General features: G+C 46.4%; 1 protein-coding gene across 2 annotated transcripts in view; it reads right to left on the reverse strand.

Moving 5' to 3' along the window:
- PTPRA (protein tyrosine phosphatase receptor type A) overlaps window positions 1-19,885 on the reverse strand; it is a 115,107-nt gene that overhangs the window by 53,260 nt on the left and 41,962 nt on the right. For both annotated transcript variants that reach the window (XM_083861404.1, XM_083861405.1), the window contains exon 3: window positions 4,524-4,595. In XM_083861404.1, the coding sequence (XP_083717530.1) occupies window positions 4,524-4,535 (12 nt within the window). In that variant the 5' untranslated portion in view covers window positions 4,536-4,595. The remainder of the gene's footprint in view (window positions 1-4,523; window positions 4,596-19,885) is intronic.

The raw sequence follows: 19,885 nt of genomic DNA on the forward strand, positions 1-19,885 counted from the left end.
AAACACCGGTGTCGGTGCCAGCCTGACAGGGGATTTCCGTGCTTTGCTCTTGGAAAGGTCTGATAAGATGGATATATTTGTTTTAGCGTTCAGCAAGGAACCTTAAGGATTTGGATTACAAAGTCCTTAAATAACATCACGAGAACTGAGCTCTGGAAAAGGAGACAGGAGAAGTTAATGGTGTTAGCAACCACTGACCTGGCTGATCCCAATGCTGACCTGTGTCTGGCTGGGCAAACACGTTCCTGAAACCTGGATGTGCTCCATAGCACATGGTTTTGGGGCAAGACAGTGTAATTCTAATTGTTCCACTGTTGGGTACAGTTCCAGAGTTTTGTGGATTTTGGTTTGTATCAGCTGAGACCAGACATTCTCCTCTGGCCCCTCTACCTCCAGTGTCCTCTGTACTTGGTACTGTGAAAAAATGTCACCAAAGCAGCTGCACTTGTGTTTTACCAACACACCCAAAGAACATCTGATTGAATTCCCTCTTCTTTTCTATTGGAAGGGATCTTAAAGATAATTTAGTTCCATGCTGCTGTCATGGGCAGAGACACTTCCACTGAACCAAGTTGCCCCAAACCCCATCCAGCCTTGAGCACTTCCAGGAATGGGGCAGCCAATCTGCCCAAAATGAAGGATCTGTTTTATTGAAAACGTGGATCAACTCAACCCTCCCACTGGACCAAATATAATCCAAGCAGGGATGTGTTTGGAGATATCAACATGAAAAAGATTTGCTCCTATAGGTGCAGGCCCACCAGTGCCAGCAGTAGCTGTGCTTAGTTGCAATTATCTAAATTAGCATGGCTTGATCTCGGTGCAGACAAGTTGTTGAGGAAGCCTGTAAACTTCGCAGACAAACAGCACTAAAAACCTAAACTGACTGCAGCTGCAACCCTCCTGAAAGCTGAACCTGTGGTTGCTACACCCTTGGCAACGTATTTTTGAGGCAACCACCCCTTTGGTGCAGTTTCCCATCTGTTCAGGCAACAGGTACATCAGCTGCTGGTATCGGTTTTTCAGGACTGAATTTCAATAAAAATCGCACGTCTCAGAAGGATGTGAGAGCAGTTGATGTCTGTGCACTGATCGTTATGCCTAATTAACATAAAAATGAGGTTTTCCTAATCACCTGCAAGAGGAAACCTGCTTGCAGAACAAGCTACTGGGAAAAAAAAAATAAATTACTCCTCAGGGAGGCAGTTGTCAGAAATAAGGCGGAGGGTGGATGTGTTTATTTATACCCAGCAGCTCCAGGTAGGGGCTGCAGGTCCTGACACGCTGCCTTGGTGTGGTTTCTGTGAGGAGTTTTCTCTTTCCTGTCCCCATTCCATGCTCAGCTCCAACTACCTAATGCTGGAGGTGTGTGCTGGGAATGATGGTTTGCACTCTGTGCAGCAGTCCCTGCAAATCCCAGGGTATTTTTGAGGATGCAGCAGATCAGGTCAGCTCACCTCAGCGGTATCAAATTTCATGTAGAAATTTGAAGCTTCACAGGAAAGAGGTGGGGAGAAGTGCCAGTGGGATTTAGGGAGCACCACGCCCTTGTGATTTCTGGTCTCTGGGAAAACTCTGTGTTTCCAAAACGTACTGCAAGGATCAGTCTGCACAACAGCAAGTCCCAAAATGTGAGAGCAATCTTTAAAGGGTTCAGAAGCATTGCAGTTTTTGGTGGCTTTGACTGAAACTGCAAATCCGAGTGGGGGAAAAACCACTTTATGCCTTGGCCAACCAAAGCAGAATCCACCAGGATGAAGCAGTGCAGGGCTGGGATGACTCCTGATCCACCACCTTCTGTCTCATCTCATGAGGTTTGGTCACAACTGCACGTCCTTGGGGAGAAGATGAAGCTGTGGCACTTTTTTGAGGAGCAATCCTTGAGGGAGAGTCTGTGGGACCGCGGCCAGGAGGTGCTGGAGGGAACCCCTGGAGGGGAGCAGCAGCACCCTGGTGATAAATGAAATTTCAAGTTACTGAGAGAACAAACACCAGAGGAAGGAGCCAACCACAATTAGTGACTTATCTCTCAGGAAAGACGTTTCAGTTATTGTGGGTAGCACCGAAAACAACAGCCTGGTGACGGGTTCTGCTGGAACCGGTGGAGGAAACCACACGTGTCGAGCTCTTCTGCAAATCCACAGGGCTTGTCAGGGTGGCTCCCACCTCCCAAAAACTGCTGGCAACACAGCTAGGGGACATTATGGATGGTGCAGAGGTTGTGGATGGCTTTGGATGGGCTTTGTTGAAACAAGATCTGTGGTTTTGGCGCTCCCCCTCTCAAAAACACGGCACTGGGCACTGCAGTGGTGTCTTGGGGCTGTGCCCTCCACACCCCAATGGTTTCTGCCCTTTTGAGCAGCTCTGGCAGTGTCTTGCACATTCAAATACAGATCCAGACAATGCCAAGTCTCCATCACACTGAGCACCTTGCTCTGATTGCTTTCAACACAACTCCCATTGCTTTCAACTCTCTGCCCAACCCAGGACCTCACAAATGGTAGGACCACTGATGTTCTTCTACCTGTCCCATCACTCACACCTGCCCCTGATGTTCTGAGGGCAGAAGTTCCCCCAGTTCTCCCCATCAAAGCCAATTTTTCAGAAAATAAATACATTACACAAAGTATTGTAGATGAACATCCCAACATATTTGCCTTAACCTTTTCTACTCTCTACAAAAAAGGAAGTGAGAGAACTACAAGCAAATTTTTTAATGCCATCAGATTTAGTCAAATTTAGTGGGACACTAGACTTAGCATCAATGCAGAGTTTAGAATTAAACAAAAAATTTGATTTTGTACATGAAACCTGAAGTCACCCAAAATTCCAGTAATTCTTTCTTCACGCTTTCTATTCCTATGAGACAGCCTAATTTTAAATACTGGATAATTTGAGTCTGCAGCTTGAAGGTTTCTCCAAAACACCAGCTCTTTTTGGAGACAGACTGATGTCACTGTAGCTCATTTGCCTAATTAGTGATTTACAGAAAGATCTCTCTAGGAGAAGGGGGAAACCCTTCAAATGAAAAGCTCCAAGTGCAAAATCAAGAGACCATCCCCAATGACTGTTTACTCCAATTTTATACATAATTTTGGGCCACGCTGCATCAATCAGCAGCTGTGACTGATGCCATTACACTTCCTAAATATAAAAGTGAACCCTGCAAGAGGCTGAGCACAACTGCCCTGAGTTTTTTCTAACAGGAGGATGTTGCTTTTACAAAACCGCGCTGGGATGAGAAGTCGGCGCACAGAATAAACACACAAATCCCCACGCTGCTGCACAGCCCTGAAGGAGTTTTCCCCTTATTTCAGCACTTTGTTTTTATCACTGCAGCCTTCCTTTCCCCCCCAAGCACTTGGTTTGTGCTGACCACTGCACCCCAGCACACAAATCCTTTCTCCAAAGGGGTGCTCGGGTACCAGAGAGCACAGACAAAAAGGGCTTGCACAGATGTGCACGTTGCAAGAAACAATAATTCATGCAAATCCCTGCTCCAAGCAAATTCCACAGCAGTGCATCTTATCACAAGCCAAACAAACAGTATGAATACACTGGAGAATGGTAAAACCTGCGTTCAAAGAATTTGCTCTTGTTGCAGCTTGAATTTCCCCTTCTCCTTCCAACAACTCTCTGCTGACACCAAAAACCAGGCAGCCATTAACTGAACCCATTAATCAGAAGTGAAAACCCAAATTGTGAGAGGAAGCAAAGCCTCTGTTTACAGTAGATATTTGGGAGTCTCTGTGGTGACTCCTAAAGGGGTGAACACCCTCTTTGCTTCAGGGAGAGGAGGCAGAGACCAGCAGTGACCATCTCACCCTCCTGGTGATGCCTCCAAGCACAACCACCTTGGCAGAAACAACCCAGCAAGGCAAGAATTCAGATATTAAAGCAGCACAAAAGCTACTTCTGAATCCGTTTTGCTCTGCTCGCATTTGTATTTTCTTCTCCAAGTTTGTACAACAGTTTACTGCTTTTAAATCAGGGATTTTCCTCTGTTTCATCAATCAAGAATTGAGCACTCTCTTGCCACATTTGGAGATAGAACAGCTTTCCACAGAAGCTTGAGAAGATGAAAATAAACGAATAAAATATATTTTTAGTTCAAGTTTTTTTCTTTTTCTTCCTTTTTTTTTTTTTTGAGATGGCAAGTTAGAACCTGAATTCCAACCCAACCACTGGGTTTCAGCAGAACAAAAAAATCCCTGTGCTGAGTGCTCTCAAATAAGAGTCATGTCCCTTCCAACTCCGCACCAACAGAGACTTTATTATCCTTTGGGGGAGGAAGTCAGATTTTTTCCACTTAGTTACGTTCCCAGGTAGTTCTTAAATAAGATTTCCTTTCCCTCTGTGTTTAAAGGGACACTTTAGCAAAAAATTACTGCTTGGTCATAGTGCCATCATTGTGTACTGAACCCCAAAATAGAGTGATGACTGTCGGGCCACTGGCCAGCACCATTTTATTTCAAGGACAGGACAAATGAGAAGATGCCAAAATTAACAGCACCTCTTCCTACCTTAATTATCATCGGTCAATCGTCCACCTGCACGTCATGAGGAGCCCATAAAGGTTCTTCCAGTGCTGCCCCCTGGAAACAAACAAACAAACAAACAAAAAGCTTTTAGAACCAAAGAGTTAAAATACAGCAGCATCTTAGGGAAACAGCATTTTTACTGCTGCCAGCAAGGCAACTCTGCTTCATTTTACCAGATGCAAAATGCAGTTTTTCATTATTGCTCAAGCTACAGACACGCTGGAAAAAATGAAAATAACTTTTAAATACAGAAAGCAAAACTGGGAGTTTCCAGGGTTAAAAGTGCTTTTGGGAAGAGGTGGCAGGATGGAATTACAGGGCGGCAGCAGCAGTTACAGATGAAGGGACTCTGATATTCACAGCTTGGCCTGATACATGCACTGCTGTTTGGGTAAAAGCAAATAAAGTTTAAGAGGGTCCAGAGCTAGAGGAAATAGATAATTTCTATTGCAGTGAGGGCACCACAATCACCTTGGGCTCCTCTGAGGGTGTATTTCCACAGACAGATTGGGAAAAGCAGTTCTGTGTGTTCATTTACTCCCACCCCAAGGGAAGGGGACAGAAAGCCACACGGAGATCACCAGGATTTCTGGGGACAGCCACCAGCAACTTCCCCAAGCCCAAACTTCTCTGGATACAGACTTTGGCTGTAGGATCAAGTGTGATCCTGTAAGGAACAAGCTGGAGGCTGGAGACCTGCAGGGCTGTTTGTGATGTTGTCACACTCTTGCACAAACCACCTCCCTCCCCACCAGCTCTCAGGTTTGGACTCCTGGCTCCATCAGCACAGCCACACCACAGGGGCTCAGGGTTCACCTGACATGTCCACACTGTTCCTGGCTGCTCCCCAGTTTTACACGACCAGCCAGGTTGTCTCCACTCCCTGCATCCCAGTTCCCCTTCCCAAAATATTTTTTCACCCACATCAGCTTTGAGGCAGCAGTGGGGCTCCCTGCAGGAGCCTGCAGAGCCAACCCTCAACTAATCCCATTTTCTGGGCTCCTGCTATGAAATACAGAATTAGAGACCTGAGGCACTTCTAGATTTCAAGTTGAATACATTTAAACCAAATTAATTTTATTTTTTTTTTCCTATCGACATCTTTCCTGCCCAGCCTTGGGCAGGATGCGACCCAGCCATCTGCTCTGTCGGTGCCAGGAGCTGTGGAGCTCAGACATAATCCCTGGGTGATCTCCTCATTGTTTTTCATCCTGCTCAAGTGTTGACTCGAGCACTTGTTCAATTAGACAAGTCTCAGCACTGCAATCAGATGGGCGCGCGGGGCTGATTTTCTACCTCCACGAAAGAGAAGAAAAAAAATCTGATTTAGTTGAGTGTGATAGAACCAGGAGCTTCAAAGCAATGAGACCTGGAGATCACGTCTGCTCTGAAGTCTGCCAGAATTGCTGCTTAACTCCAGCAGACCACCAGCAACTTCCATTGTAAGAGAAGCTGTGAGACAGAGCAGATTAAAAGACGTTGGATCTGCCAGGGAGGAGGAGAGCTGGGTTATTTTCCTGATACTTCTTTTTTAAGGGAACTGGAGAACAGCTGAGGCATCTGCTTTCTCTTGTCTCTGGCTCTAAATGAGTGACCCCAGATGTGCCAGACTTGCTGATATTCCCATATACCACTTGCATTTTCTTCCTTATGATCCAGCGTTTCCCAACACATCCCAGGAATGCTGCTGTCCTGGGGCAGAGGGGTTTGAGAGCTACAAAAATTCAGTCCAGCCTTCAGCCTGTCCTCTCTTCCCTGTGGGAGTGAGGCCCTGCCATCCTTTGGTTATTAGCTTTGTGCATTCAAACAAAGCAATAAATTTTATGGGACTGAATCAGGAAGTTGGCATAAGCAAATATGCTGTCAATATTTTCACGGTCAATTTATTCCTTCATTCACAAGGCTGACAGATTCCTAAACACAGCTTTGGATGGTGCTAAGTGCAAGAGACTCACAGAATTATGGAATGGGACGAAAGTGACCTCTGGAGATGATGAAGTCCAGTGTTGCTGCAATGGGCAGGACACCTTCCACTACCCCAGATTGCTCCAAACCTGTTCAACCCAGCCTTGGACATTGCCAGGGATTGGAAGTCCACAATCTCTCTGGGTAACCTATGCCAGGGCCTCATCACCCTCACAGCCAAGAATTTCTTCCTGATATCCCATCTAAATCTACTCTCCTACAGCTTAACCTCATTCCCTCTCATCCCATCACTCCATGCTCCTGTTCAAAGTCCCTCTCCAGCTCTGTTTTAGCCTCTCTAGGTGCTGGAAGGTCTCCCCAAAGCCTCCTCTTCTCCAGCTCCCCTGCTGCTACCACAATCAAAGGGAATCAGCAATGAGGCTGAGTTTTTCCAAAGCTCAGAGCGAAGCTCACGCAGCGAATGCTCACGGCTCCTCGCAAGACAAGGACATCATCTCCTGAAAGACGAGCGTACACTGGGAGATAACAAAAAAAACCAGCAAATGCACAGGCAGAATGAACACAAGAGAGCTTATAAATGTCAGTGGCACGTGTGTGAGTGGGGTGCAGAGCCAGCTGTGCCTTCAGATGGCTGCACACACGGATCAGTGGCAGGAGCAGAGGGGAATTGGGGATGTGTGACTTGCAGTGACTCACAGCCCTCATTCCCTGTGACAGATACAGAGCACAGTGCAGGTGGGTGCTCCAGTGTGTCAGAGCACAAACACCTCATGTTGTGCACCCTCACAGGAGTGTCTTACGTCCACATCTGTTCTTAGAAATTACTTACTGGCCTCAGATATCGGTTTCTGGGCAGAGAGGAAGCGGGACTGCCAAGTGTGGCACGGAGCTGAGAGTGTCCCACATTCGGTTCCTGCAGCCCCATGCAATCCTTTCCACTCCTCTGCCTTTTCCTGACCCCACTGTGCCCCGAGGTGCCAGCAGTGTAATCCTCTTGCCAGATAATCCTCCTAAAAAGCTGCATCCGGAGGATCTGGTGCCATCAGCTGAGTGTGGAATGCTATCCCTGCAACCCACTGGCCTCAGGAATGCCATAATAATTCAGAATTATTATTTGTATGCCATTTGGATATATTTGGATGAAAGCAATTTAACCTACTGTTACAGCACAGCAATGTTAAGAAAGACAGACCAGATATAGGGAGAAACTTCCATTCTCTATCACAAAAATTCAGTTTTTTAAACCTGGTAGCATTGGGAAATCTAACATTGACCTGATCCAGGTATTTCTGATAATGCTGTTACACAAAGTTGCTTTGGAAAGAAATTCCAGTTATGAAAGAGACCAGTGGACTCAGAGTCAAGTGTCTTCTAGGATGGTTGGAATCATGGAATATCCTGAGTTGGAAAGGACCCATCAGAATCAGTCCAACTCCTGTGCAGAAGACCCCAAGGATCCCACCCTGTACCTGAGAGCATTGTCCAAAAACTTCTCAAACTCAGACAGCCTCGGTGCTGTGACCAGCTTGTCCTGGTTTTGGCTGGGAAAGAGTTAATTTTTGGGAATTTTAGAGTTAATTTTAGAGTTAATTTTCTTCCCAGTAGCTGGTGCAGTGTTTTGGATTTAGGACGGGAGTATATGGTTAGCTCTGTGCATTTAAACAAAGTGGTAAACTTTATGTGACTGAATCAGGAAGTTGGCATAAGCAAATGTGCTGTCAATATTTTCATGGTCAATTTATTCCTTCATTCACAAGGCTGACAGATTCCCAACACAGCTTTGGATGGTGCTAAGTGCAAGAGAATCAGAGAATTTCACAGGTGATGGGACACCGTGTCAGATTAAGTTGGAAAAAGATGATCTTTAAGGTCCCTTCCAACACAAATCAGTTTGTGATTCTATGGGAAAAAAATTACCTATTTCATTTATTAAAATGAGGAATGTAAGGTTACAATCTGAGAGGGTGTTTTTTTTAAGAACCCTGCTGAGAAAGTGCTCTGGGAATTCAGATGACGACAGCAGTTTTGTTAATCGGCAATATTAATGGTATAAAACATTACACACAAAAATGCTCAAGATCAGGGGTTGGCAAAGGTGGCCCACAGTTCCAGGAGTCCTCCAGCCCTTATTAAAATAATTAAAATAAAGGAAGGCAGGTATTAGTTGGCCAGACAGCCCCAAATCCTGCCGCCTGTTAATCCACCTGAAACCCAAGTGTATCAAGGCAAATTAAAGCTGCCTTTAATCCATGCAAATCTCAGCCCTGGAATCCTTTATTCTCTTACCTCCTGCCATGAGTTTAGCCCTGACCTGCACCCCATTCATGCTGCCAGAGCAAAACAACACAAACCTCCACATTTTAGTAACAGAAAAAAGGAATTTTTGACTGTTCACACATTTTGGGATGGATGCAGCTTTAGGCTTCATTGGCTGGGTGAGATCAAACCCTGTTCCACCTGGGCTTGGTTTAATCATATGTATCGACACACATAAATTAGGGCAATTTGTGCATAAATTAGGCAGCATCATTATGCTAATTGGGCTGGTATGATTGTGCTGAGAGTGTTTGCAATCTGCCACAGTCCTCTGGGACAGCACTGCGAGGGAGCTGCTGCCTCTGAAAGGGCTGGAGCTCCTCTGGGATCCTGCTGGGGCAGGCACAGCCCCACAGTGACCCAAAACAAGCCTAAAAAACTGAGGAGAAGGGCTGAGGAGAGCTGGTGTGACCTGCTTCCTCTGGAATGCTGGTTTGTGTTCTCTGGTTCCTAAATATCACATCCTGAGCTCCCCCCTGATGCACAAAATAGGTCGAGTTATAGGTGACTATGGTGCCAACAGCCCCCTGAGGTGTGTTTAAACCAAGCAGGAGACCCAAATCCCTTGCACTTTGCTGCATCAAATTTATGTGAAGAAACAAGTCATCCTCACAAAGACCAGAGCCACTCCACTGGACCTCTTCCAATTCCACCTGAATTGCAACAGAGGTAGGAATGGTTGCTGGGATCAGGGAGGTTATCACAAGAGTGACCTGATGATCCCTGTCCTAAAAGGAAAAAGGCAACCCTATTCTTTCCAATTGAATGAGCAAGGATAAGGGAGGAACAAATAAACTACAAAGTTGATTGCTTCTCCTTCTGGAATTGTAGAATATCCAGAGCTGGGGGGGACACCCAAAAGGATCATCAAGTCCAACTCCTGGCCCTGTAAAGGACACCCCGAGAGTCACAACAGAGACTTGGTTAAATCATTAAACTACCATACATAGGTAGGTCTGCCTGGAGCAGGTAACTATCATCAAGGGTTTTTTGTTAAGACCTTCAGGGACTTTTCCCAAAACATGGATTTCTTTAGCTACCCCACAGGTATCCTGCAGCTTGCAGGGCTGTGGTTGGTGTCCCTATCCAGAGAATGGCTCTGCTGCTGCTGGTGATGCTCAGCTCCAGCTCCAGGTATTGCACCACATCTCCCTCCTCCTTATGGATACCAGGGGATGCCCCCAAAGTCATCCAGTTTTCCTTCCAAAACTGATCACTAATTTACCAAATGGGACCATTATAATGAAAAATCCTCCCTGTGGGACTTGAGTTCTCTCCCTTCAGAGGGAATTTGAGCTTGGCTTATTCTCCACGATCCAGCCAGGAGTTTTTCCTCCAACAGACATGCTGGCACTTTGCCTGGCTAAAAAACATACAGTAGAAGAGCAGCAAGCACTAAGCTACTACTACTAGAAGTGCTAAAAAAAAAAAAAAATCAACTTTGAGCAAACCATCTGGTAACGCTCACTGCGCCACAGGTGAGAGCAAACACAATACGCTCTGTACAGCACCAAAAAAATCATCACTGCTCAGAGAACAAGGGTGTGAAACACCAAACCAGCTCAGGGGCAACCTGGAACAAGTTGCTCAGAGAAGCTGAGGCTGCCCCATGATCCCTCAAAGTGTCCAAGGCCAGGCTGGACAGGGTTTGGAGCAGCCTGAGACAATGGAAGGTGTCCCTGCCCATGGCAGGAGGTGGAACTGAACTATCTTCAATAAAGGTGGAAGGATGAAACACTAAAAGGGCAGGGGCAATGGGAACTGGGAGATGCTCCATAACTAGCAGGAGCAGAGAACAGAACTGAGCTGGTTCAGCTGCAGGGCCAAAGGAATTAATGAGATACAAAGGGAAAAAATCTGTAGCCAGCTTCCTTCTGCTGCTCCCCTCGAGCATGAGTGGCTGCATGGTGGCTTTTCCTCCCCCATCTTTAAGCAGAACCTTCTCTAAGTAGTTTAGCAGTGAAAGCACACTCACATCTCCCTCCCTATGATGGAATATGGATACTGGCATGGGCCAACATCAGCAACTTAACACCCAGTAATTCCCAAGCCTCTCTGAACACCCACCATCTTATCAAAATAACAGCTTTAAAACCTCTTCTCTGCACTCTTTGGCCATAATTAGTTTTAGTCTGTCACCAGCAGATCAGTTTAGGATTGCAGCTAAGCCAAAGGGATATGAAAAGGTTTTGTCCAAAGCCTCTCCACACCAAATCAACTCAAAAAAGGGAAAGACAAAACACGAGCTGGCTGCACCAGCAGCTCCAACAGTTTCTGCTGCTCAGAAGGGAACACAGCAAGATTTAATAAACAAGCTCAATAAAGTTATTCTTCCCTGTTTTATTTCCCCTTAAAGCATCAGCCCAATTTGGTTTTGTTTCCATCACAAACAGCTCCTTTAATCGTTCCTGACGGGAGCACAACGCGGGGCCCCGGCGTGCGAAGCCTCCCCCAGCCCCTGCCAAGCTCCCAGTTAATGGAGCTGCTCTGCCTCACCACAACAATTCCTGTAATTCAAGTCTGGCAAACAATTCCTAGGCTGAAAATGGGACAGCATCCAGTCGTTATCTCCTTTCTTGTAGAAAAGAGCTTTAAAAGAAAATAATCCATCATTATTTACTCTACCTGCCTGTTTGCTGTGCTGGCAGTGCCACCGCGCAGGTGTGACAGCAACAAACGCCGGCAGCTCTCGCAGTTTTGCCTGTTGATGTCTCTTCTTTCATCCCAGCAAACAGCCTGTCAGAGCTAAAGGAGCAGCTGAGAGCAAGGGAAGCATCCGGCTCTCTCCTGACAGCTGAACAAGCTGGCAGTTTTCAGGAGGAAAAGCTTTCCTACGCTTCTAAAGCACGGCAGCTCCTTCCAGAGCTGATCTTAGAAGTCTTTTCCAACCTTAATGATTCTGTAATTCTAATATTCTCTAACTCTAATCTAATTAATTTTGGTTCTGGTCCTTCCATACCGCCTCACTGGTGTTTCTAATCTCATTCATCTGTACCAATCCACCCAAGGATTTCCATCCCGAAAAACAAAATTAAAGACCAAAAAACCCATCAGTTTTCCTTCACACGAATTAGTCGTGGACCAATCCCTCCCCGGTGCAGACACCAGCCCTTGGCCAAGAGCAGGAACTGTGCACAAATGGAGGTGAAAGGCTTTTGTTTGAATGGTTTTGCTCACCAGGACACACCTGATAAGAGCCTGCAGCAACGCCACACCCCGAGATAAACCCGGCGGGCTCAGTCGCCCAAACCCAGCTCCGCATCCCGGGCGAGGGGTGGGAAACAAACACCCAAAGAAAACACTCTGTGTGTAACAGAACCATTTCCCTTGGCAAACCTCTCTGCCTTCCTTTCCTCGCCTTCTCTGTGTGCACAGAAAAACCATTCCCTGGCATTTTCTGAGCTGCAGTCTAGGCCTGCTCCCGTGGATGGGATGCAGGGCTGATGCCTGATCCCGGAGCAGGAGCACCCCACGATCTCCTGGTGCCTGTAAAATGTAGACCTTGCTGGTTTTTAGGTTGGAATGTGCAAAGAGACAGGGCAAAGCTGTTTGTAAAGAGGCATCCTTTGCAAATTAAAGTGATTCAGCTGGGAAGAAAAGAAATCCTGGGATGCAGAGGGGGACACTGGCTTTAAGAGCCACGTTCTGGGAAGCCAGTGGATGCACAACTGTACACGAGAGGCTTTGATTGGTCAAGATCAGACATTCAAACACTGGCATACAGAATCATGGAATGGTTTGGAGGACCTTAAAGATCATCCAATTCCACCCACTACCATGGCCAAGGACACCTCCCACTCTCCCAGGCTGCTCCAAGCTCTGTCCAGCCTGGCCCTGGACACTTCCAGGAATCCAAGGACAGCTACAGCTTCTCTGGGCACCTGTGCAGCACTCTCAGAGTAAAGTACTTTTCCCCAATATCCAGTCTAAACCTGCTCTCAGTGTAAACATCATTCCCCCTGTCCTGCCATTCAGAGCCCTTGCCCAAAGTCCCCTCCAAGCTTTCCTGGAGCCTCTTTAGGCACAGGAAGGTGCTGGAAGATCTCCCCTGAGCCTTCACTTCTCCAGGCTGAACAAGCCCACCTCTCCCAGCCTGTTTCCACAGGAACTCTGGGCCAGAAGGATGTCAGCAGATACACAAACAAGCTGTGACCTTACCTGAGCACACCTTGGGAGGGCACCTTGGTCTTCCTGAGCTCTCACCGGGGACACTGGAACTGCCCCACACAGGGCAACGTGCAGCCCAGTCACTGAGGTCTCATTTTTAAGCAAAACACTTGCAACCTTTCTATTCCTCTTCCTCTTTTGACTTCCTTAATGAATAAACAAACGTATGAAGGGGGGAAAGAACCCACTTGCACGACTGGTCATCCTCTGCACAGCCCGGCTTTGCTGGGAGCAGCTGGGAAGGGGGAATGGACACGAGGTTTGGAGCAGGGCACTAAGGGACACGAGTGGCCACGGGGCAGAACCTCACAAAATGCTTCAAAGGGCAACTTCTGCTGATGGCTCAGGGCTGGTTTCGTTTTTGGGAAGGTATCTTAATCTGATCCACCCCATGAACAGAGCAGGTGGGACACACACCAAGAGTTTGCAAGAGGCTGTGCTGTATCCTGTACATTTTGGGAATGAATGAATGCAGTGGAACAGGTTGCCCAGAGAAGCTGTGGCTGTCCCTGGATCCCTGGAATTGTCCAAGGCCAGGCTGGACAGGGCTTGGAGCAACCTGGGATAGTGGAAGGTGCTGGAATGAGATGGTCTTCAAGGTCCTTCCAACCCAAACCATTTCAGGATTCTATGATTTGTGCTTCCCTAAAAGTTTTGGGAAATAAATCCCATATCCCATCATGCTTTTTGCTTGCCAAATGTCAAATTCAAGAATTCCCACGTCTGACACATGGGTTGTCCTTACCCCACATCCCACCTGTACTGCCACTCCCTGCTCTGCTCACCAGTGCAAATCACTGTGATGGAAACATCCTTGTTCCTGCAGAGAGAGGTTTCACTTGGGTTTTCCTGCCCATCATTCCACCAGATCCCAGCCCACAGCCTGCCAAGCCCCAGGCAGAGATTTATCCACTTGAAGGCAAGCAGGATCTGGTTTTAAGGCAGATCCATGTGATGCAGGAGTCAAGTGGTGGCTTTGGCTGGAATTTTTGTGTGCGAAGGAGCTGGGACAGGGATAGGGACAGGGAGTGACTGTTCAGGAAGCAACCCAAGGATCAAGCTCCAGCAAGTTCTAGCACTGGACAGCAACAGGATATTCTTCATTCCTCCCACAGGTGGACTTCTGAGCTGTGGATAATAAATACAGCATTGTTGTAGCCAATTGTGTCTCTCTCCTTTGAGACACGAGATCAGAGTTACAGCAGCTCAAGAAACAATGGCTCCTTTCTGCCTGTCATTGGCACTTGGTTTCCTCAGAACCCTTTTTGGTGGCTCCTTTCTGAGCGCTGGGTGTTTCTATCTCCAGATCTGTTATCAGTGCTGTTATCAGTGCTGTTATCAGGACACCCCGTTACACACCTACACACCCCTGTGACACCTCAACCCCATCCTGCTCCTGCTGAACCTCAAACAAACCCTCAGCAGATGACAAGTGCAGAGTAAGGCTTTTAGCAAAGCTAAACATGAGCAAAGAAAAACACCAAACACAAAAAAACCCTACAAAACCAGAGCAGAGACCAAAGGAATATGGGTTTCACTTCTGCCACTGTCACTGCACCACTTCAGTGTGTTCATGGAAGAGCTTCATCTCCAGGTCTGACCATCAGGCTCTAAGTTCACTGTCAAAGTAAAGTTTGCAAATAAATCCACTCAATTTTATAGAATCATAGAATTATTTAGGTTGGAAAAGGCCTCTAAGAACATTAAATTCAACCATCCCCCAGCACTGCAAGGCCACCACTGACCCATGTCCCCAAGTGCCATGTCTACATGGCTTTTAAATCCCTCCAGGGATGGAGATTCCACCAAGGCCCTGGACAGCTGTGCCAGGGCTGGACAACCTTTTCTGTGAAGAGCTTTTCCCTAAAATCCAACCTAAACCTGGACACAATTCCCCACACACAACAGGGGTGTCCCTGTGGTAACTCCAAAGAGGGAAGGGAAGGACACGCTGCAGGACCAGGCTGTTCCCTGCTGTGGATTGCTCAGCACTTTGCACCAAACAATAATGTTGGCTCTGCTGTAGCTTTTTTTTAGGCTGGATGAAATTCAGAGTTTTGACAATCCCCCTGCCCCACAAACACCACTGAAGTCCATGGGGACTCAGCAGACATAAGGATCAGGAGAATTGTGGTACAAAACCCTCATGTCTATCAGGTCTGGAAGCATTAATGGTTTTGTTACAATACAAAGGGGCTACAGGGCAAATTTCTGGAGGTGCAGCCCTGGAGGAGCCACATTTACTCCATCCAGATTCCCAAAACCAGCAGAAGATTCAGGACTTGATATTTTTCCTGCCAGAGGTTTTGATGTTTCTTTTGGGGGGATACAGTGGACAGCAGGACTAAACCTGCAGGACTCATCACACCAGCAGCAGGATCCTTTCCAACTCCCCTGGGGAGACCTACCATGGGAATTCTGCAACCTTTGGACACACTAGAGATGGAAAGTGGAGCCAAAAGTCATGGATGAGACGTCCTCATGGATGGAAAAGCTCTGATTGAGCTGTGGTGGCAGGTGTTGTGTGCAGCTGTGGAGCTTCCCTTTAATTCACCACAGGGATCTCCTGCAGGCTTCAGGCGACCACAGTATCAGGTCCTTTTGGGGCTTTCAGTTTTGTTTCCAGATTTTGTTTCCAGTAAAGATCCTATTCCAACAACAAAATAAGTTTTTTGCTTCTCTGGAAGTTCGCCCATAGCTCTATACTCTTTGTTTAAAATACAAAATGCTGCTTTAAAAAGTTGGGTTTGGGTTTTTTTTTTTAATTAAATTTAAACCCACGCATTTTTAGTTCAAATTTACTCAGGTCCTTCCCTTAAGTGAATGCCAAGTGTCTACCCAGGACTCTGCCTTCCCACACAGATATTCTGTCCTACCTTAGCTAACAGACCTAATTTGAGACAATTAATTACCTAAACTTTAAAACAATCATTAACAGTGAAGGTGCCAAGTACTCAGACCCCCAGTAATGTGGGATCACAGAATGGTTTGGGTTAGAAGGGACCTTAAAGACCATCCCAGCTGCCACAGAATCTGGGATGGCATCAGAAGATCCTGTGTGTGACAGGTCCACCCCATCAGGAACAGCAGCTGGAATATGCCAGACTACAAGGAGACATCTAAATCTAACTCTTGAGGTACACAGCTGCTCCTCCAAAAATCCTGGATGCTTCACAAGCCTGAAGAAAAACAAAGAAATCCATCTGCCACCTCTTAGGGAAGGTACATGCTCCAGGTAAGGCAGTATCCTGGGAAAAAGGATTTTCTTTTTCTTTTCCCACTATTGCCCTGCAGCAAGAACAAACCCAAATGGTTTTGCCTTAATTTATGCCTGTTTTCTTTACTATCCTAAACCTTCTCTATTCAAAGGAAGGTTTTGCTGCAGAAACTTTTGCAGATGGTAAAATAATAACAATCTGAGAGCAGGCAGGGTTGCACTCTGCATCCAGGTAAATCAACAGCAAAGCTTCCAGCATTTCCAGGGGACAGGTTTTGCCACAGCTCCAGCTGGGACTAAGCACACCTGTGTTCCCACAATACCACAACAAACCAATTGGAGATGATCCCTTCTCTATCTCTGACACCTGAAGCTCTTTTTTGCCTTCTAATAAAGGAGATAATGATTTTTTGAGTGAGTTTGCCCCTGATCTGAACAGTTGTTTCTCCAGTGTTGTTGATAGTCACAATAAACTGGAATTTCTCTCTCCGGATGCTGTTTATTCTGGTTGAATTGAGTTAGGAAAGTGCCATAAACTGAGAACAAGTAAACAGAATTGAAGTGCCAAGACATTACGGGTATCAAATAATTGGCCTCAAAGAGGAGGAATTTCTGGGATGAATAAATGTAAAAACTGTGCTCAGAGGGAGATCCCCACTTCCTCACAATGGGGAAGCAAACGGGGAGGGAAAGGACCTTCTTGAGCTATGCAGAGATGTCCTGGATTGTCCCAAATGACACACTGCAGCCATAAAGGCTTTCCAGGGGAATGAGTGGGTGATGGACACAGACACCCAAAGCTGTTATTTAAACAGGAGAACCAGGATGGTTTGGAAACCCTCCACACTCCGAAGGAGTTAAAAGGTAGTTCTGGAGCCTGGCACAATTAACATTCTGGCAGAGTCTATTCAAATTGCAGGGAAAGTTGAGCTTGTCCAACTGGATAGTCAGACTGCAGGTTCCCCCAAACAGGGCTTTGATTCTCCAGCACAACACCCGGAATCCTCTTCTGGCTTACATAAAACACATGTGGAATCACGCTCCCTGTTGCACAACACAGCTCCAGGGAGAATTCCAGGTATATAAGTACAAAGTGGAGGTCATTGCTCTGCAAGAGCTGAGGCTTTCTCTGGCAACAGAGAGGAGGACAGGCTGGTCCTGGTGGCAAAGCTGCCTTGAGAGCTACTGACAGGAGCAGCACCTCCCAAGGCAAGGGCAGGGGGAGTTTCACTCAAGCACAGCAGTCAGTGACAAAAAATATCGGCAAATATCTGAAAAAAACCCTAAAAGCAAGTAGTTTTTCTGATCCAAACAACCCAACCCGATAGGATTCTTACTATTTCTGCATCAATGCATTCCCCATGCTGCTCTAACATTCCCAATAATCATCACTGCCTCGACATCTTTTCTGTTCTCAGGTCCACTGCTCTGTCAGCCTGGCTTTAAAACATGCTGCCAGGGTGAAATAAAACCTGACTGTGCTTTTCTCAGCCTGCAAAGGGCACGGGGAGGGGAGATGTCCCTGCAGTAAAAGGTGGTAGAGAATCATGGAATGCTTTGGGATGGAAGGCATCTGAAAGATCATCCCATTCCAACCTCCTGCCATGGGCAGGGATACCTGACACTATCCCAGGTTGCTCCAAGCCTCATCCAACCTGGCCTTGGACACTCCCAGGGATGGAGCAGCCACAGCTTCTCTGGGCAGCCTGTGCCAGAGCCTTATTGTAGAGAATTTCCATTTAAAATCTAATCTAAATCTCTCCTCTTCTATTTTAAAACCATGCCCCTCTTTGTCCTACAACTATCTGCCTGTATAAAAAGTAACTTTCCCTTCTTGAAGTCCCTTTAAGTACTAAAATGCCACATCCCCTGTGCAGAGACCATACATGGAGCCCCAGTGGTTCTGGAGGGGATGACACACCACCCTGTCCCTTCCCCACAGAGCAAAGGCTGCAGTTTAAAGCTGGCTTTATTAGACTGAGTCTAGAAAGAATGAATGGGATCCAGGGAGCTGTGGATAAGAAAATCCCCTGAGCTCTGCTACAGATCAGAGATCCCAGATTAGAACCGTAGAATGTCCTGAGTTGGAAGGGACTCACAAGGATTATTGAGTCCAACCTCTCCAACAGTCAAAAATGACTGTGCAAAACTGACTGCACATGGACAGTTCTGCACTCTCCCAAACCCAGCAGTGCAGGCACCACTCCTGAGCTGACACAGACACATTTTGGAGCTTTATCCCACACACTCGTTCTGAAAGCTCTGCTGATTGACAGGGGCCAGCTCAATGGACTCACAGGAAAGCCAGGGGAGGAACGGGCTGGGCACAGGGCTCAGCTTCCCTTCTGACAGCAGAAAGCAGCACACAGCAGCCATGCTGCACAAAAGCTTTTGTTTTACAGCTCAAAACCAAGTCACCATTGCTGCTCCAGGACTGACAACCGCCTGTGCAAGCTGAAACACAAACTGTGCAAAAACCCCAGACTTGGTGGGGTCTGAGTCCTGAAAAGAGACTTTTTAAAAAAGAAATGAAGGTAAGAACATTGCAGCTCAAAGCAAATCCCAGGAGGAAAAGCCTCCCCTGGATGCTGTTGGAGGTCAAAACCCAGTAAATGACATTTAGTGATGCTGGATGGGGCATGTCCTCATCACCCCAACCTCGGTGGTGCTTTCACAGCATCACACAACTGTTTGAGTTGGAAGGAACCTCAAAGATCCTCCAGTTCCAACCCCCTGCCATGGGTAGGGACTCTGTTTTGGAGAGTAACAGCCTCCCTGAGCCAGGCTGTGCAGTTTCCAGTAGCAACTGTGCCTAATCCAGCCCCGAGACAAAACTGCCAGTGCTCATTCATACCCACGGCACGTGCTGGGCAGACTCTGGGCATGGCCACAACTACTGCATGGGGTTTGTTTTTTCCCCCAGTTTAAGCTCGTTTTAAAAACATTTTTTAAAGAAAATAAGCATACGTAAGTAAGTTTCTTTTTTTTACACATATAAAATTTTAATAGATGAGGTTGGGATCGGGTTGTGTCTAAAGGGTGCATAAAAGCTTTTCCCTCTGCACGTTCACTGTACAAAATACATTTATTCAGTGCTTTATTTTCACAGTATTGGAAAAATCAACAAGAAAGAAGCTGGTTTGGTGGTGAAATTGATTTAAAAAAAAAAGAATTAGATGAAAAACGATAAAAATCATATTGAAGAGGATTAAATCAGCAGTTGCTCTGCCCTGTATTCAGGTCACAGCAGCAAAAAGATGCCTAATTGACAAAATAAAGCTGGGATCACATCACCTCTTAGATATTGACAGCAAGGAATGTAAAGACTGATGCAAAATAAAAAATAAATATTTTTCTATGAAAGTTTCAGAAGAGGCAAGTCACCAGACACATGGGCTAATGAACCAGGGAGAAATGTCACTGAATTGCTTATGTATCTTTTTGGTAACTTCTTCAAAAACTTTCCTTTTCTAAGTTTAATTTGAGGTATGTAGGAAGTGCACAAACACAAATATTTGTCTCTTTTTCTCTTTGGGCATATTTAGCTATCAGCAGCAGGTGAGGAAAGGGACTTTGAGCAGTTTTCCAGCATCTCCAAGGACAGTGGGGAGATGGGAGAGCCCAGCTCTCACAGGGTGGGAGGAAAGGAGGTGATGGGAGATGAATTTAGATGTTCAAGGTGGAGAAAGAAATTTTTCCACCATGAGGTCAGTCAAGC

This window comes from Zosterops lateralis (genome assembly GCF_965231275.1).
Source record: "Zosterops lateralis genome assembly, chromosome: 5".
NCBI classification, from domain to species: Eukaryota; Metazoa; Chordata; class Aves; order Passeriformes; family Zosteropidae; genus Zosterops; species Zosterops lateralis.